The sequence below is a fragment of the Sorghum bicolor genome, chromosome 1 (assembly GCF_000003195.3).
Source record: "Sorghum bicolor cultivar BTx623 chromosome 1, Sorghum_bicolor_NCBIv3, whole genome shotgun sequence".
In the NCBI taxonomy this organism is placed as follows: Eukaryota; Viridiplantae; Streptophyta; class Magnoliopsida; order Poales; family Poaceae; genus Sorghum; species Sorghum bicolor.
Genome location: NC_012870.2, coordinates 7614267 through 7630505, shown reverse-complemented (window position 1 = coordinate 7630505; position 16239 = coordinate 7614267). Strand labels below are relative to the sequence as shown.

Genomic DNA, 16239 nt, shown 5'->3' with positions numbered 1-16239 from the left:
TGGAGAAGTCGCGGGAGAAACACTCACCGGACGCTAGCTCAGAAGCATCGGACGTTGTGCTTGTGCGTCCGGTGTGCAGGCAGTGCCTGGTTAGCTAGGGTTGGGCACCGGACACAGGTTAGACCCTGTTGGTGCGTCCGGTGTGACTTGACTTCAGCTGGTGTGTTTGACTGGGAGCGTCCGGTGCCCTACGCGTTTTGCAATGCTCTCTGGATTTAAGACCGGTGAGCACCGGACGGTCCAGTGCTCAGCGTCCGGTGACCTCACGCGTTTGCAGACCTCTCTGTGTTTAGGACCAGTCCGCGTCCGGTGCTCTGCAGGTGACCGTTAGAGATCGATGTGCGGTGTTCATTTGGCCGACACGTGGCTGACTTTAGAGCACCGGACGTAGGTGTTGAGCGTCCGGTGACCCCGTGTTTTGCCCAGTAAAAGGAGCCAACGGCTCTATTTGTTTGAGGGGTTTATAAATACGTATTGGCCGGCTTAGGGCTCCTCCTCTTGGCATTCTAACATACTTGATATCCTTGTGAGTCTAAGCAAACACCTCCCACTCATCTCCTTCATAGATTAAACATCTTTGTGAGTTTGGGAGTGATTCCAAGTGCATTTGCTTGAGTGATTGCATCTAGTGGCACTTGGGGATCGATTTGGCTGCGGTTTTCTTATTACTCTTGGTGGTTACCGCCACCTTGATGCCTTGGAGCAGCGAAGGAGGTTTGGCACGAGTTGGTGATTGTTCGTGGCCATCTCCCGGTGATTGTGAGGGGTCTTGTACCTTCCCGGCAGAGAGCCGAAAGGTAACTCTAGTAAAGTGCTCGTGTCATTGAGTTACCTCACTTGTGGGTAGGTTCTTGCGGTGTCCTAGTGAGGACGAGGTTCGTGCTACACCTCTTAGCTGCCGAACCACCAAGTGTTGGTCGACACAACAGGGACGTAGCGTGTCGGCAAGAACGTGAACCTCAGAAGAAAAAGTCGGTGTCTCAATTGTGATTGATTGGCATTCTCCCGATGCTTGATTGTTTATATTGGTGATTGGTTCATCCCCTACACGGCGGCATAAATATCTCATCCTATCCTCTACTTACCGCAAACTAGCGTAATTAGTTTAGTTGCTTACTTTGCCTTGTGTAGCTTAGTTCACTAGTGTAACTTGTAGAGACTTAGTTCTTGTGTGCATAGTGATCGTAGCAACTAGAATTGTTGAGTAGGTGGCTTGTAAACACCCCTTTAGAGCTAGAGCAAAAAGCTTCGCTTTATTATTTACTAACCTCTTGCTCTAGTGAGTTTGTAGAATTTTTTAATAGGCTATTCACCCCCCTCTAGCCATATTAGGACCTTTCAGCCTTCATCTTCACCAGAGTCGCTATGGAAAAACCAAATCCACCCTACCTCCTTGCTAAGCCTGGGCAAATTACCCGATACCCATTACCCGTACCCGAATTACCTGGACCCGAACTCGAATTACCCGATCCTAAATTCGGATAGTAATTTTGATTACCCGAAATTAGTTTGGGTAATTCGGGTAATATCCCCCGGTACCCGAATTACCCAAATATTTGTCTATATCTTTGTATTTATCATGTGTTGTTAGTTAAATATTAGAACTTATCAATTTAATAGAACATAATTCTCTTTGTTTGAACAAGTGCTAGTAATATATTATTCTCTACAAATTGCTATTAAAATTCTATACAAATTGCTATTGAAATTTTGTGTAGTGTATTGTTTTTTGAAAATTTGGTTAAATCGGGAATATCCGAACCCGAACCCGAATTATCGGGTACCCGAAATTGCGGGTAGTGTTTTTTTAGACTAATATCGGGTAACAATTTTTATTGCCGAATTTTGAATTACCCGACCCGAAAAAAATCGGGTAACCCGAATGCCCAGGCTTACTCCTTGTCGTCGCCAAAAAGAATCAGAGGAGGAGACAAATCCTGCATGTAAAAAAAAACTTGGCATGGAGCGACCCTAACTCGCCTAACGAGACTCGATCTACTAGAAAAATTATTAGAGAGATGGATCACCGCTCCCTCTAGCCTCCGGTAAGTTGTCGAAGGGGTGAAGGAGGGGGGCTGAGTGGTGGTGGAGGTGGTGGGGGAGGACCTCAACTACACCCATGTGTTGGGGTTTTGGGCATGACGAGATCAAGTGGAGACATGTTACAATGGCGGGCCCATTTATTTAGGAAAAGTTGATTTAATGGTTTGACTACTTGTTGTTGAATCACTTGAGTACACCTATATGACAACAAACATCTCAAAATTGGTAGTCGTAGTATAGTTTTAACAAATATCTTCAACCTTTGTTTTTTGACGACATTGAAAAAAGTTCTGTCTAACATCTTCTTGTCCTAACTCCCAATGTTTTCACACTTGAAAAAAATCCATCAATGTCGACAGAAAAAATAGGTGTGGCCCCTCAATTGGTTAGACAAGCATACAATCATTTTGAGAAGTCAACAGTGTTAGTAAGTAGGAAATTTGATGAAGCATTGCAGCTCAACTGATGTTATCAAATCAAGTGATCCAGAATTTAGAAAGGTTCATCTTAGGCTGCAAGGTCCTCAGTTTTATCCTTTATTTTGATAATTGTATTGGCTCAATAGATGAGACACATGTACCAACTGTTGTTCTAATGTCAAAGGTTGTTCTATACGGGTCAACATGTATACATAAAATCGAAAATATGTTGGCTACTTGTGACTTTGACATGAGATTTACCTCGTTTTGGCAGAATGGACAGGGTCAGTCCATGGTATGAGAGTATTCAATGATGCTACAATAAATATGGACACAAATTCCCACATCGTCCATCAGGTCGAGACAATTTTTCATGGTCCATGTCATTTGCTATTGTATCTAAATTGCATATTTGTAAATTATTTGAGCTTATTTTGTTTAGGCAAATGTTACCTCGTCGATTCTAACTATCCTAAACATCCAGGTTACCTTTCAACTTACAGGGGGCAAAGTATCAGTTTAAACAAGGCCCAAGACCAGGTGGAAGAAATGAGGTATTCAATTTTCATCATTCATCTCTTTGCAGTGTTCTTTTGGGCTGCAAGCTTAGCGTCAATTCTGATGTCAAAGCGAACCTAAATAATTATGTCATGTATACGGCTCTTCATAATTTTATTAGTGAAAGTGCAATAGCAGATGAGGACTTCGATAGATGTGACCAAGATGAAAACTATATGCCAATGCCTAATGAATATTCTTCGGAGCCAGGGGGTGGCCATCCACATGGAGGCGGCGAGAATCATAACATGAATACCTTCCGTGATAGCATTACTGCTAGGCGAGAGTGGTGGAAATCAAAGGTTAGTACGGGATCATGTCTCCAAAATATTAAATTAAACTCTTTGAAATATATTTTCCTTGAATTTTTTAAGTCCTTACTTAAAAAAAATTAAGTCCGCATGTGGATCAACATGTATTGTACTACCGATTATTAAATTTTTAGTATTGTTTCAACGCTTCTCATGAAGTCTGTACGGAGCCATGGCTCACGGTCACGGCTATGGAGGGGCAGACATGTCTTTTAATTGAATTAGCACTAAATTTTAGCTCAAAATCCAAACAGCTCAGGACTAAAGTTTAGTCCTAAATTTTAGACGTCTGAACTGTAGACCTAGAATCCAAACAGAGACCCTAAACCTATTAAGCTCATATCTAGTTCTAACCATTTCCAATGACCGAGTCTACCTTTTAATAAGATTTGCCTTTGTTTGTTTTTCCTCTCTGTTGAGTTTTAAATGTAACTTTTATGAGCTAATAACATATGTCATAATAAATTAAGTTATAGTTTTCATCATTATTTTGATGGTTTATGACATCTAATAATAAGTTAACTCTAGAGATAAAAAATTATATAAACAATAATGATGAAAATACACAATGTATTTAACAACAGTTATGATATCTTCTATCAACGCATCAAATTTTAACAGAAAGGTGAAAATGACAAATCTTATTGATGAGTAAATTGAACCAACTTAGTTAAACGAGCAAACTAACTGGAGTCCTGGACTTGAGGAGGGAGTAATATGAACTTTTTAAAAGTATTATAATTATATCTGTGTGGATTTTAAGACGTGGCACGACTCAATTGAATACGGATATGGATATAATAATGAATTCACGTGTGGATAATATAAACTTCGTTGGAAAATAGAGGATCGTTCCACGACCTTTGCAGCAATGCATGTTTCATGAAAGTGTCATGTACATTAAATAGGGTGCCACATAAGCAAAATTGCTGACTTGACAGAGTCATTAAATGAAGGAGTTTTATCAGATGAGAGAGGAGTTTCATCACCATGAAACTCATGTGGCTCGGTTACCTAGTTTATATGAAACTATACATTGAGACTAGCTTGCCGTCGTTTGCACCCATCAATGCAATCCCCATCGGTTTGTTCTCTTCTTCAGAAAAAGGAAAGTGTCTGCTAAGTCGTAATGAGTTCGTACTGCATAGGATAGGCAAGTATATCCAATACGACTTCAAGTTATCCAGATAATTACCCAAAACATGTATTCTAGTCGGACTGTAAGTTTGTCCGCGCCTCTTGCTGGCCCATATAAATTTGCACGTATACGCGCCTTTCTTCCTCGTACTCTCGATAACCGATACAGAACTTCAAACTAGTTGACGAGCAGTTAGCACTTTTGATTCGACAACACAACATGGCGATCAGGACTTGGGCATCGGTGGTTTTCCTGCTACTCGCGCTCCTGTCGTCGTCGTCCTCGTGCCGTGCGGCAGAGGCGCCGTCGCCGTCGCCGTCCGCCGACGCCGACCTCGCCGTCGGCGACGCGCACCGCACCGGCTACCACTTCCAGCCTCCCAAGAACTGGATCAACGGTAAGTTCGTACCTGCAAGCGTCATTGATCTTCATCCTCGTTAACTGCTGCCGCGATGGTGAGTCTAACTGTGGAGATCTGTCTATCTTGCTCTTGTGCGCTCAGATCCTAATGGCGTGATGTACTACAAGGGCGTGTACCACCTGTTCTACCAGTACAACCCCAAGGGCGCGGTGTGGGGCAACATCGTGTGGGCGCACGCCGTGTCGACGGACCTCGTCGACTGGGTCATGCTGCCGCCGGCGATCTACCCGACGGCGCCGTTCGACGTCAACGGCTGCTGGTCAGGCTCCGCGACCGTGCTGCCCGACGGCACGCCGGTGATCATGTACACCGGCATTGACGGCGAGAACCGGCAGGTGCAGAACGTCGCGTACCCCAAGGACCTCTCCGACCCGTACCTCCGAGAGTGGGTCAAGCCCGACTACAACCCCGTCATCGCGCCGGGGCCAGGGATGAACGCCACCGCGTTCCGTGACCCGACGACGGCGTGGCAGGGCCCCGACGGGCTCTGGCGCCTGGTGATCGGGACCAAGGACAACCACCGGGGCCTCGCCATGCTGTACCGCAGCAGGGACTTCAAGCGTTGGGCGCCGGCGCGTCGTGCGCTGCACTCCGGCGACACCGGCATGTGGGAGTGCCCGGACTTCTATCCCGTGAACTCCGCGGGCGTCGGTGTCAGCGGCAGCGGCGGCAGGAAGCACGTGCTCAAGGTGAGCCTCGACTTGACACGGTTCGAGTACTACACGTTCGGCGAGTACGACGACGCCACCGACACGTACGTTCCGGACGCGGCGATCGCCGACGGCAACGACGGGCTCCGGTACGACTACGGCAACTTCTACGCGTCCAAGACGTTCCTCGACACGGCGAAGCAGCGGCGCATCCTGTGGGGGTGGGCCAACGAGTCGGACTCCACCGCCGACGACCTCCGCAAGGGCTGGGCCGGCGTGCAGGCGGTCCCGAGGAAGGTCTGGCTGGCGCCGGACGGCAAGCAGCTGGTGCAGTGGCCGGTCGCCGAGATCGAGTCCCTCCGTGGCAACCACGTCAACGTCACGGACACGCTCGTCAAGGCCGGGCAGCACTTCGAGGTGTCGGGGCTCGCGTCGCCGGCGCAGGCCGACGTGGAGGCGGCGTTCCAGGTGATGGACCTGGACAAGGCCGAGCCGTTCGACCCGGCGTGGCGCGGCGCGGACGCGGAGACGGTGTGCGCGGCGCGGGGCGCGGAAGCCAAGGGCGGCGTCGGCCCGTTCGGGCTGTGGGTGCTCGCGTCCGACGACCTCAAGGAACGGACCGCCGTGTTCTTCAGGGTGTTCAAGGGCGGCGGCGGCGGCGACGGCGGCAAGCACGTCGTGCTCATGTGCAACGACCCCTCCATGTCGTCGCACGCCGACAACCTCTACAAGCCGACCTTCGCCGGCTTCGTCGACGTCGAAGTCGCTCAGACCGGTGGCAAGATCCCTCTAAGGACTCTGGTACGTCACTTGCATTGCCAGCGCCATTGATCATCAATTCATCACATGATGACTAATGTTGTTGTTGCGTGGATTGTTTTGTCTGATTAATAATCTTGTGAATTTGCTTGCTACTAATGGATGCTGATGTGCAGATTGACCACTCGGTTGTGGAGAGCTTCGGGGCGCACGGCAAGACTTGCATCCTGTCGAGGGTGTACCCGACCAAGGCCGTCGGCGACAAGGCACGGCTCTACGTGTTCAACAACGGCGAGTCGGACGTCAAGGTCACCCACCTGAATGCGTACGAGATGCGGTCGGCTAAGATCACCGCTGACGTGAAGTAGAACACCTGACGTGTCTGGCTGCGTCCATCTGTTGCAAATATGCATATAGCTTTCTACTAGAAAGATAGGTTTATTATGAGTTTTATTATTTATGTTAGATTTATGTAAATTCGATTAGTTTGGGTAGCATATGAGTCTAACGGCAAAAATAAGCCTAATAATGTACTACATGGATTTTTTTTGAACAAATACTACATGGAAATTGGGATTATAGATGTGCAGATCTGTGGACCTCTGTCTCCTCGGAATCTTTTTGTTCCACGCAAGCAAATTTAATTAATTTTGTAATTAATACTGTGCTGATTAATCAGCTCAAGTGTAATATTACTTTTCATGATGCATCGAGAAAAACCATGGTGGGACCTGCCGTATTCCTTTGAAACAAAAGAGTACTCTCTCTCCCATTAAAAGTGATGTTTTTTATTTTTAGATTTATTTTTTGACGGTTCGTCTTATTCATTTTTTATACAAATAGTAAAATAAATAAATTATTGTTAAAGTATTTTTATTGACAAAACAAATCTATAACATAAAAAATAATATTATATAAAAAATTTAAATAAGACGAACGGTCAAATAAAAAGTATAAAAATAAAAAAAGATGTTTTCAATGAGACGGAGGGAATAGACATAGGCTACATCACAACTTTATTGTTTCAAGATGTTTTAATTTTAATTCTAAATTATAAGTCATTCCAATAATCTTGGAGAGTCAAAGCATTTTCAAGTTTAACCAAAATTATAGAGAGAAATACTAAGATTTGATAAAGTGGGTATACTATAAAAATACAATTAAGGAAGAATCTCTCTAAAGATACTTAGTTGATACTATAATAATTATTATTTTATCATATAAATTTGGTTAAACTTTGGATAGTTTGACTTTTCAAGATTCTTAAAATGACTTATAATTTAGGATAGAGAGAGTACTTTATAATTAAATTTCTTAAACGTTGACAGATTATATAGATGGAAATAGATAATCAATTATACGCGTCTTATCAGTTCAGTCATGTGAAATACTCCGTTTTACCGCCGATCGGTTTTGCATAAACTTTCAAGCTACTCCCTCTTTGTCTTGTAATACATTGGGTTCTACAAATTTTAAGTTAATTAAGAGAACACTGAAATAACGCATATACCCATAGATTATTCTAATTATAGAATTTCTCATCAAATCATGGCTTCCTTTTTAACAAACCTTGCCAAATTGAAACGTAGTCATTTTATAGAATGCATTATATTTCTTTTAAATACAAATTTTAGAAATTACAGTAAACTGTATTTCAGGTTAGAAGGAGTATCTTTTAATGTAGTAGAAAAGGGAGCGCCCTTCGCGGTGCCCTAGGAACGTCACATGTGAGACAATATTATAAAGTACATATGAAGAAACTTATATAAATATATATTATTGGTAATAGCAGTAACTGTATGGTCTTTGTACATATGTATGGTTTATATCTATCCATACAAATTACATGTTAGTGAACAGAGTGTAGCTCAGCTGATTAGATTTCTTGTAGGTTGAAGTCTCCCAACTTAATTCATATTTTTTTAAATTTATTCTAGAATTTAATGGTGTTATTCTTTGACAACGAGGCACTTCTAGATTACATAGCAATAGCAGAACTTATTGTTACCTCAATAGTTTTAAAATACTGGTGCAAATTCTTTTTGTAGCCCTATCCATATCATGTTCACCCATATACCCAATTGACTAAATAGCACAGAGAGACGCCTGCCGGGAGTAGTGAGGGAAATAAAAGGGGAAGCTTGAGGTCGGGGTCATCAGCAAAATTGCCTGCGTTTTTTTTTAATGTTGCGATTGTCGAATTTTTCTTTTCTTCACATTCAAATAAATTTTATAATAAGAGCACAAACAAAATAATTGAACATGAATACCATAGAACCTACTTTTTCTGTTAGCCAACAGCTCTCATAATAAATTAGCGAACAATACTGACAAGCAACAGATTCAGACGAAAACTGTCGTGGAGGTAAACCGGAGTAGGTTTTAAGGAATCTAATGGCTATATTCAAATTCAATCATAGATGAATTGGTAACTAGTCAAAATCACAATATGGTTTGTAGATTTAGAAGCCGTGCAGTCATTTAATTACAGCGGCACGAAGATCACCTCCCTGCCCAGCATGAGGAAGACGACAGCCGGAGTGCTGGTGCCGATGGCGATGACAACGTAGGCTGGCCACCGTGATACGGGTTCCACGGTGATATAGACGGCGGTCATGAGCGAGACGAGCATGCCGAGGCAGGCGATGACGGTGAGCCTGTGACCCCACAAGAGCTGGTCGACCTTGAACCTGACGGGGTCCTGCCAGGCCCAGATGAAACAGAAGACGACGACGATGGAGCTGCACATGGCGATGGTGTTGGAGACGACGAAGATCTGGAACGCGACGTGGTGGCCCTGAAGGGCGATGCCGGTGGTCTGGTTATAGCCGCCGGGCATGGTGAAGGTGGCGGCGAAGGTGACGGTGGCGATGAGTGTGGCGACGAGGATGTAGGTCTCGACGATCCGCTCGAAGTACTTGTCGTTGCCCCTGCGGCTGGGGTAGGTGGCGAGCGGCGGCAGCTGCTGCTTGCGGCACCTCTTGGACTCCTGATACCTGAGCTGCTTCCAGAGGTACATCTCGTAGGCGTCCATCTCGCCGGTGTGCAGCTTCCTCTCGACGAGGCTGCGCGCCGTCTGGCCGTCGTGGTCGCGAACACAGGGGTCGACGCGGCTGTCATTGAGCAGCATCAGCGCGGAGTGGACGCGGCTCATCTTGGCGGCGAGGTGCAGAGGCGTGTCGCCGTTGATGTCGACGCGGTTGAGCAGCTCCGCGGGGCGGACGCGGCGGAGCAGGCACCGGAGCGCGTTCGCCTTGCCGCTGATGACGGAGGCGTGGAAGGCGTTGCGGCCGTAGCTGTCCGCCATCTCGGCCACGTCCGGGCAGTGCCGGAGCAGCGCCTTGATGGTGTCCGTCGAGCCGTACTGCGCGGCGACGTGCAGCGGGGACATGCTCTTGTTGTTGCGCTTGTAGGCCAGCTCCGTTCGCTTCTTGAGCAGCATCTCCACCGCCCTCTGGTGGTCCTTCTGCGCCGCGTAGTGCAGGGCGTTGTTGCCATCGGAGTCGGTGAGGTCGATCAGATCAGGCCTCTTGTCCAGCAGGATCTCCACGATCCCTGTAGCGTGCGACCGTGCGTGCATGCAGTTATATGGATTTTTGTGAACATACTACAATTGTCGATGCGCAGCGGCGGCACGACTGTACGGGAGAAGATGCAGAGAAACATGCAGCGCTTACGGTGATGGGTGCCCAGCACGGCCTGGTGCAGAGCCGTGCCGCTGAGGGAGATGCCGGGCAAGAACTCCTGGCCGACCCAGGGGGAGTTGACGATCTTCTGGACGACTTGGACGAGGCCCTCGCGGGCGGCCATGTCCAGTGGGGACTCCATCCGCTCGTTGAGGTCGTGGCCGCGGTTGGGGTCGGCGTCCAGCAGAACCACCGCCACGGCGCCCCTGCGGTACTTCACCGCCTCGTGCAGCGCGGTGTCGCCGGCCTTGTTGGTCATGATCAGAGGGCTCTTCTTGTCCTGCGGCCACGCCAGGGCGCGGTTGACGAGCAGCCTGGCCACCTCCAGCTTGCCCGCCTTGGCCGCCAGGTGCAGCGGGGTGTCGCCGTCGTTGTTCTGGGCGACGAGCAGCTCCTCGTTCATGTCCAGGACCTCGCCGGCGAACTCGGCGTGGCCGTGCAGCGCGGCGAGGTGGAGCGCCGTGTTCAGCTGGGGCGTCGTGGCGCTGAGGACACTGGGGTCCTCCGGATCCACCAGCTGCTTCAGGCTCGACATTTTCCCCTGCGTCGCCGCCTTGTACAACGCCGGATTCATGCGTCTCTCGCTATCCATGGCTTGTAACTGCTGATCGAACAGGCTCTGCGCGCTGTCAATCTGATCTCAAGTACATCAATTTCAGTACAAGAACGACATAGGGGCTAGGGGGGCAAAAGTATTTCAGTTGGTGGACAGGAATGTTGCAGCACTGATGACAGGGTACCCTAAGGATTAGGACGCCAGTTCCTATATAATATATGACATGATAAGATGTATATTTGCTTGCACTTGGAACTTTCCAGCGAGCTAGGCTGTGTTTGCAGCTTTGGTAGCATCAAAAGTAGTTACTTGCAAAATCGACCTTGGTATATTCCAGCTCTCCTGCTGCTGCTGCATCTGAAAGCTTGCTTAGCCCACATGGACCAAGTTTGGTATAGGTACTGGATATATTCCAGCTCTCCTCCTAAAGCATGATGATGCCATCAAAAAACTTATTATCCTTTTGTTAGCCTCTAACTTCAACGAATCCTGCACAAAGAAGACAGGACACCAGAACAGGGATAGAGAATGCAGATTGTCTCGTACTCCGTAGCTTTTTATGGGGTTGCATATGCAGTGCTGTGCAGGCACCTTGAGAGACAATGCAAAACAATACTAGTGATAAACCATTGCCACACTTGTGATTACTCCCCTGGTTCCCCAGAACGACTTATAATTTAAAATAGAGAATACTAAGTACACCATTCATTGGCTTTACAAGACAACGGCGGACATCCTTGGATGGTAGAGGCCTTGATTTATATATTGACAGTCAGCTATTTATCATCTCCGTGTGGTAGAGGTTGGAATTTTGTTCTGTTATCTAAAAACAACGGGCATCATCCTACAACTATGGGCTTTGAAGATGGCCTACAGTTGACAGTTCTATAATAGAACTTCTATTACCTGGCATACACCAAACATGGAAGCCTGCCAAGTGTAAACGATGCTGGAGCCGTCCAGCGCACCTTCCGATCTTCTCTAACCTTAGCCCAGATCAATTTGTTCTCCATCCGATGATCACGCGCCATAATAATAACGCCAGGATCTGCCTCGTCTTGCAAATTCTTAACCGGCTCCTAACTGAACCCTGCTTCTTACTAAGCACCTTCTCCTTCCTCTCTGTTCTCGTTGCTCTCTCTAATTGGTGAATGATCCGCGGGCAATGTAAGCAATAAGCACTATATCCTCTTTCTGGAGACGATCCCGATATCATCGAAAAAGCAATAAAACGATGCCAATAACATTGAACATTAGGTTTTTTTTAGAAAAAAAGAATGTATTAATATCACAGCTTCTACATCGACAAATGTATAACCAGTGTTTTGCTCTATCTCATTGACAGCTCGCTCCATATATGAGACACTTATTGATCGTCAAGAGCCTTCCAGGCCTCCTAAGGCCTCGTTTATATCCGAAAAGTTTATGGATTTTGACACTGTAATATTTTCGTTTTTATTTAATAAACATTATCCAATCATGAAATAATTAGACTTAAAAGATTTATCTCGTAATTTACAGGTAATAATTATTGTGGGGACAGGGGAGAGCAGGTGAGAATCAATTTTAGAGTGATTCTTATGAGTTTTGAAAGAGCAAGCTCCTACCTCCCAGTGGAAATAGAGAAGTGATTCTTACCCACTCCCACTTGAATCGAGTGCGAAATTTAACTGTTTGGCTGAGAGGAATGATTCTCAGAATCACTTTCAGAGCCCTGCCAAACGGCCCATAAAGTGGGCTGATGTGCTCTCTGTTAGGATGTTTGTTGTGTAAGAGTACAAGCTGAAGATCACTGAAAGATTTCTGGCAGCTATATATTGTTCAAAAGAAAGTCTCAAACCTGTCTGAAGCTTCAGTAGGGTATTAGGTTATTCTAATTCTACTTTTGAAAATGGTCCGATGGGCATTTACCGGATCAAGAAAGTTTATTCTACAACACAAATTATTAGCACCTGCAGATGGGACAAGTTGACGACTGATGACTAGTAGTAGCTACAGCGGGACGAAAATCACATCCCGGCCGAGCATGAGGACGACGACGGCCGGGGTGCTCATGCCGATGGCGATGACGACGTAGGCGGGCCACCGTGATTTGTGTGGTACGGTGATGTAGACTGATGCCATGAGCGAGACGAGCATGCCGAGACCAGCGATCATAGTGAGCCTGTGTCCCCACACGAGCTGGTCAATCTTGAACTTGAGGGGATCTTTCCATGCCCAGATGAAGCAGTAGACAACAACAATGGCGCTGCACATGGCGACGGTGTTGGAGATGACGAAGATCTTGAAGGCGGTGTCATGGCCGTGGATGGCGATGCCGCTGTCCTGGTAATAGCCGCCGGGCATGGTGAAGGTGGCGGCGAAGGTGACGGTGGCGATGAGGGTGGCCACGAGGATGTAGGTCTCGACGCTGCGCTCGAAGTACTTGTGGCTGGAGGTCCTGCTGTCGCCGGAGAAGGTGACGGGCGGCAGCTGCTGCTTGCGGCACCTAGCGGACTCCTGGCGCTTGAGCTGCTTCCAGAGGTACATCTCGTGGGCATCCGTCTCGCCGGTGTGCAGCTTCTTCTCCACGAGGCTGCGCGCCGTCTGGTCGTCGCGGTCGCGGATGCAGGGGTCGACGCGGCGGTCTCTGAGCAGCATCAGCGCGGAGTGCACGTGGCTCATCTTGGCGGCGAGGTGCAGAGGCGTGTCGCCGTTTTTGTCGGCGCGGTTGAGCAGCTCCGCGGGACGGACGCGGCGGAGCAGGCACCTGAGCGCGTTCGCCTTGCCGCTGATGACGGAGGCGTGGAAGGCGTTGCGGCCGTTGCCGTCCTCCATCTCGGACACATCGGAGCAGTGGTGGAGCAGCGCCTTGATGACCGCCGTCGAGCCGTACTGCGCGGCGACGTGCAGCGGGGATTGCCAATCCTTGTTGCGGCTGTAGGCCAGCTGCGTCTTCTTGTGGAGCAGCAGCTCCACCACGTGCGAGTTGTTCTTCTGCGCCGCGTAGTGCAGCGCGTTGTTGCCGTTGGAGTCGGTCATGTCCACCAGCTGTTCGTGCTTCTCTAGCATGATCTCCACAACCTCTACAAAGGCAATCGCACGTTTATTTATTTTTTTCCATTCATGTGCTTGGAAACTCACCGATCACAAGTCAATTATGCATAGTTTACGTACTGGTGTGTCCGCCGAGCACGGCCTGGTGCAGAGCCGTGCCGCTGACGGCGGCAGATGACACGTACTGCGGCTCGACCCAGGCGAAATCGAACACCTTGCGGACGACATGGACGAGGCCCTCGCGGGCGGCCATGTGCAGCGGGGACTCCATCTTCTCGTTGGGGTCGTAGGCGCGGCTGTGGTCGGCGTCCAGCAGCGCCAGCGCGACGGCGGTCTTGCGGTGCCGCACCGCCTCGTGCAGCGGGTTGTTGCCCTCATGGTTGGTCATTATCAGGGGGCTCTTGAGCAGCGTGTCCTCCGAGTTGGGCTCGTCCGGCCACGCCCGCGCGATGTCGACGAGCACCTCCGCCACCTTCTGCCTGCCCGTCTTGGCGGCTAGGTGGAGCGCGGTGTCGCCGTCGGCGTTCCTGGCGACCATCAGCTCCTCGCTCACGGCGAGGACCTGGCGGGCGAACTTGGGGTGGCCGTGCAAGGCGGCCAGGTGCAGCGCCGTGTTGTCCTGCGGCGTCTTGGAGTTGAGGATCTTGACGTCTTTCACCACCAGCTTCCTCAGGCTCCGCACGCACCCTTGCGTCGCCGCCTTGTACAGGGCGGGATCCATGCCGCGTTTCGCTTCCGTCTCCATTGGTAGCTAGGTAGCTTCTCTCTTGCCTGACCTTGGCTGCTTCGCGTGCAACACACAGATGCAGGCCGAGCAGGGTGCGTCTCTAGCTACAGGCCCTCTACTTTATCGGGAGAAAAGGGGGCTACTGCAAGCTCTGCTGTTTTGCCTTTTTTTTTTCCAGCTCTGCTTTTGCTTTGGCACAACGTACCGTATCCATGTACACTACTAGTACGCATATGTCACAACTCACAACTGGTTCTACATATGAAAAGAACTGATTGCGACTGTTGGAGTCCTAAAAGTTCGATCCGTCGCTTGCACTTTGGACTTCGACCAGCATGACACTGCTTTTGTACATGTACAGGTATATAACGTTTACTTGGCAAAGCAACATTGGCATATATTCCATTTCTCGTCCTTTGTACTGCTGGCACATGTGAATGCAAGCTCAACACAAAGGCTTGGTATCTGTACTCTCCGCTTCATCAGGTATATAGTTCGCGGATCTTCGCAAACTCAGCAGACCGGGACAAATGTTGAAGTCACTCTACATCGTCTGCGTGAGAAATTTCGATATTTGACCTAAATACACGCACCTCTCTACGTTTAATACTAAATTCACATGTCTTTGAAATCTGATCCTAAGCGTACCATTTTTTTTATCCAAGGGATTCCCTAATTTTCCCTCTTTTTCTATTTTCAAGAATCTCTCATCTTTAATCAGACCACGGGAAAAAACCGAAATGCCCCTAACCTTATAATCCAATCCGTCCCATGACCGAGGCCGGCGATGTCCGGTTGAGGGCTGCGGTATGGAGGCAATGTCCGGTTGTTGAGGGCCGCAGCCATGATTGAGGTGGCAACCGGCGACGTCGACGGCCGACGCCTGGCTCTATATAGTTTCTTAAAAAAAATTCGGGCTATAACGTCAAATGTTTGGACACATATATAGAGTACTAAATATAAATTAAAAAATAATTAATTATACAGTTTATATGTATTTTATGAGATGATTTTTTTAAACCTAATTACTACAGTACCTAAAAGCTTTTCTTTTCATGAATTAAAAACAAGGCCTAATATAAAGAGACATCAGGTTCAACATCTAATACCAAAATTTCTCTTCACCCGGGCTTGTTCGCTGGTCTGAAAAGCTATGGCTGAAAATACTATTCACTGATTTATTATAAGAAAAAACACTACTGACTAACAGAAAAAATACAGTTTATAAGATAAACAAACTGCCTCGCTTCTCATGCCTTCACTCCCGAGCCCAAGATTGCGGATGTGATCGCAACAGGTGTCGTCATTCATGTTCGCAAGATACGAACCAGGACCTCACCATGCGCTACGCAGCTGAGCATCAACCAACCCCACTGCCGTCCATATACCCACAGTCGAAGTTACTCATGCCCAATGAGATATTAGCTCACTTTCGCCAAAGAAGATTGTTCGGTTTGCACTTGGATGTAGTACAAATTCAGATTCATCTACATACTCCGTATATTGGAGTAGAATATCCTAATCTACTCCAACCAACATACGTGAAAGATGAATCTGACAAAATCGAACCCCCTCCCCCCTCCAACACATACGTATGTGGATTTTCAATTTCGTTTCAACATCATATCCCTTAAGATTTCTATAAAACAGGACCACACATGGTTATATTTCGACATAAAAGTAATGGTATGTAGACCCTACAAGTCATAGTCAAAGTTATGAAAATTTTTGGTGTTGCTCTCACCCAAACTGTACTTTCTGGCTAAATGTTATAACCGAAACCATATTGTTCTTGTTAATTTTTTGCCATTACCCATGTTTGGCTATGTCCGATTTTTGGCTTTAGCTTACCATTTTCTGGGACTAGCTTGTTCGTTCGGCTGATAAGTCATAGCTAAAAATATTATTCGCTGATTTTTCTATAAAAGACTGCTA

At 47.6% G+C, this 16239-nt stretch overlaps 2 protein-coding genes across 2 annotated transcripts; one reads left to right on the top strand and one right to left on the bottom strand.

Annotated features, from left to right (window-relative positions):
- Positions 4972-6882, top strand: LOC8059936 (beta-fructofuranosidase, insoluble isoenzyme 3). The gene is made up of 2 exons (XM_021451676.1): positions 4972-6341; positions 6476-6882. Exons 1-2 carry the CDS (start codon positions 4986-4988, stop codon positions 6665-6667), a joined length of 1548 nt encoding a protein of 515 aa, XP_021307351.1. The 5' UTR covers positions 4972-4985; the 3' UTR covers positions 6668-6882.
- On the bottom strand, positions 8685-14608 carry LOC8059935 (ankyrin-2). The gene is made up of 4 exons (XM_002463874.2): positions 13698-14608; positions 12538-13606; positions 9977-10626; positions 8685-9854 (listed from the first exon to the last, which is right to left on the bottom strand). Exons 1-4 carry the CDS (start codon positions 14320-14322, stop codon positions 8785-8787), a joined length of 3414 nt encoding a protein of 1137 aa, XP_002463919.2. The 5' UTR covers positions 14323-14608; the 3' UTR covers positions 8685-8784.

Coding starts and splice junctions, on each gene's coding strand:
- LOC8059936 (XM_021451676.1), top strand. CDS start 4,986: ATGTACTACAAGGGCGTGTACCACCTGTTCTACCAGTACAACCCCAAG. Junction 6,342..6,475: donor AGATCCCTCTAAGGACTCTG/GTACGTCACTTG, acceptor GCTGATGTGCAG/ATTGACCACTCGGTTGTGGA.
- LOC8059935 (XM_002463874.2), bottom strand. CDS start 14,322: ATGGAGACGGAAGCGAAACGCGGCATGGATCCCGCCCTGTACAAGGCG. Junction 10,627..12,537: donor GATGTGATTTTCGTCCCGCT/GTAGCTACTACT, acceptor TTGATGTACTTG/AGATCAGATTGACAGCGCGC. Junction 9,855..9,976: donor CGTGCTGGGCACCCATCACC/GTAAGCGCTGCA, acceptor CGCACGCTACAG/GGATCGTGGAGATCCTGCTG.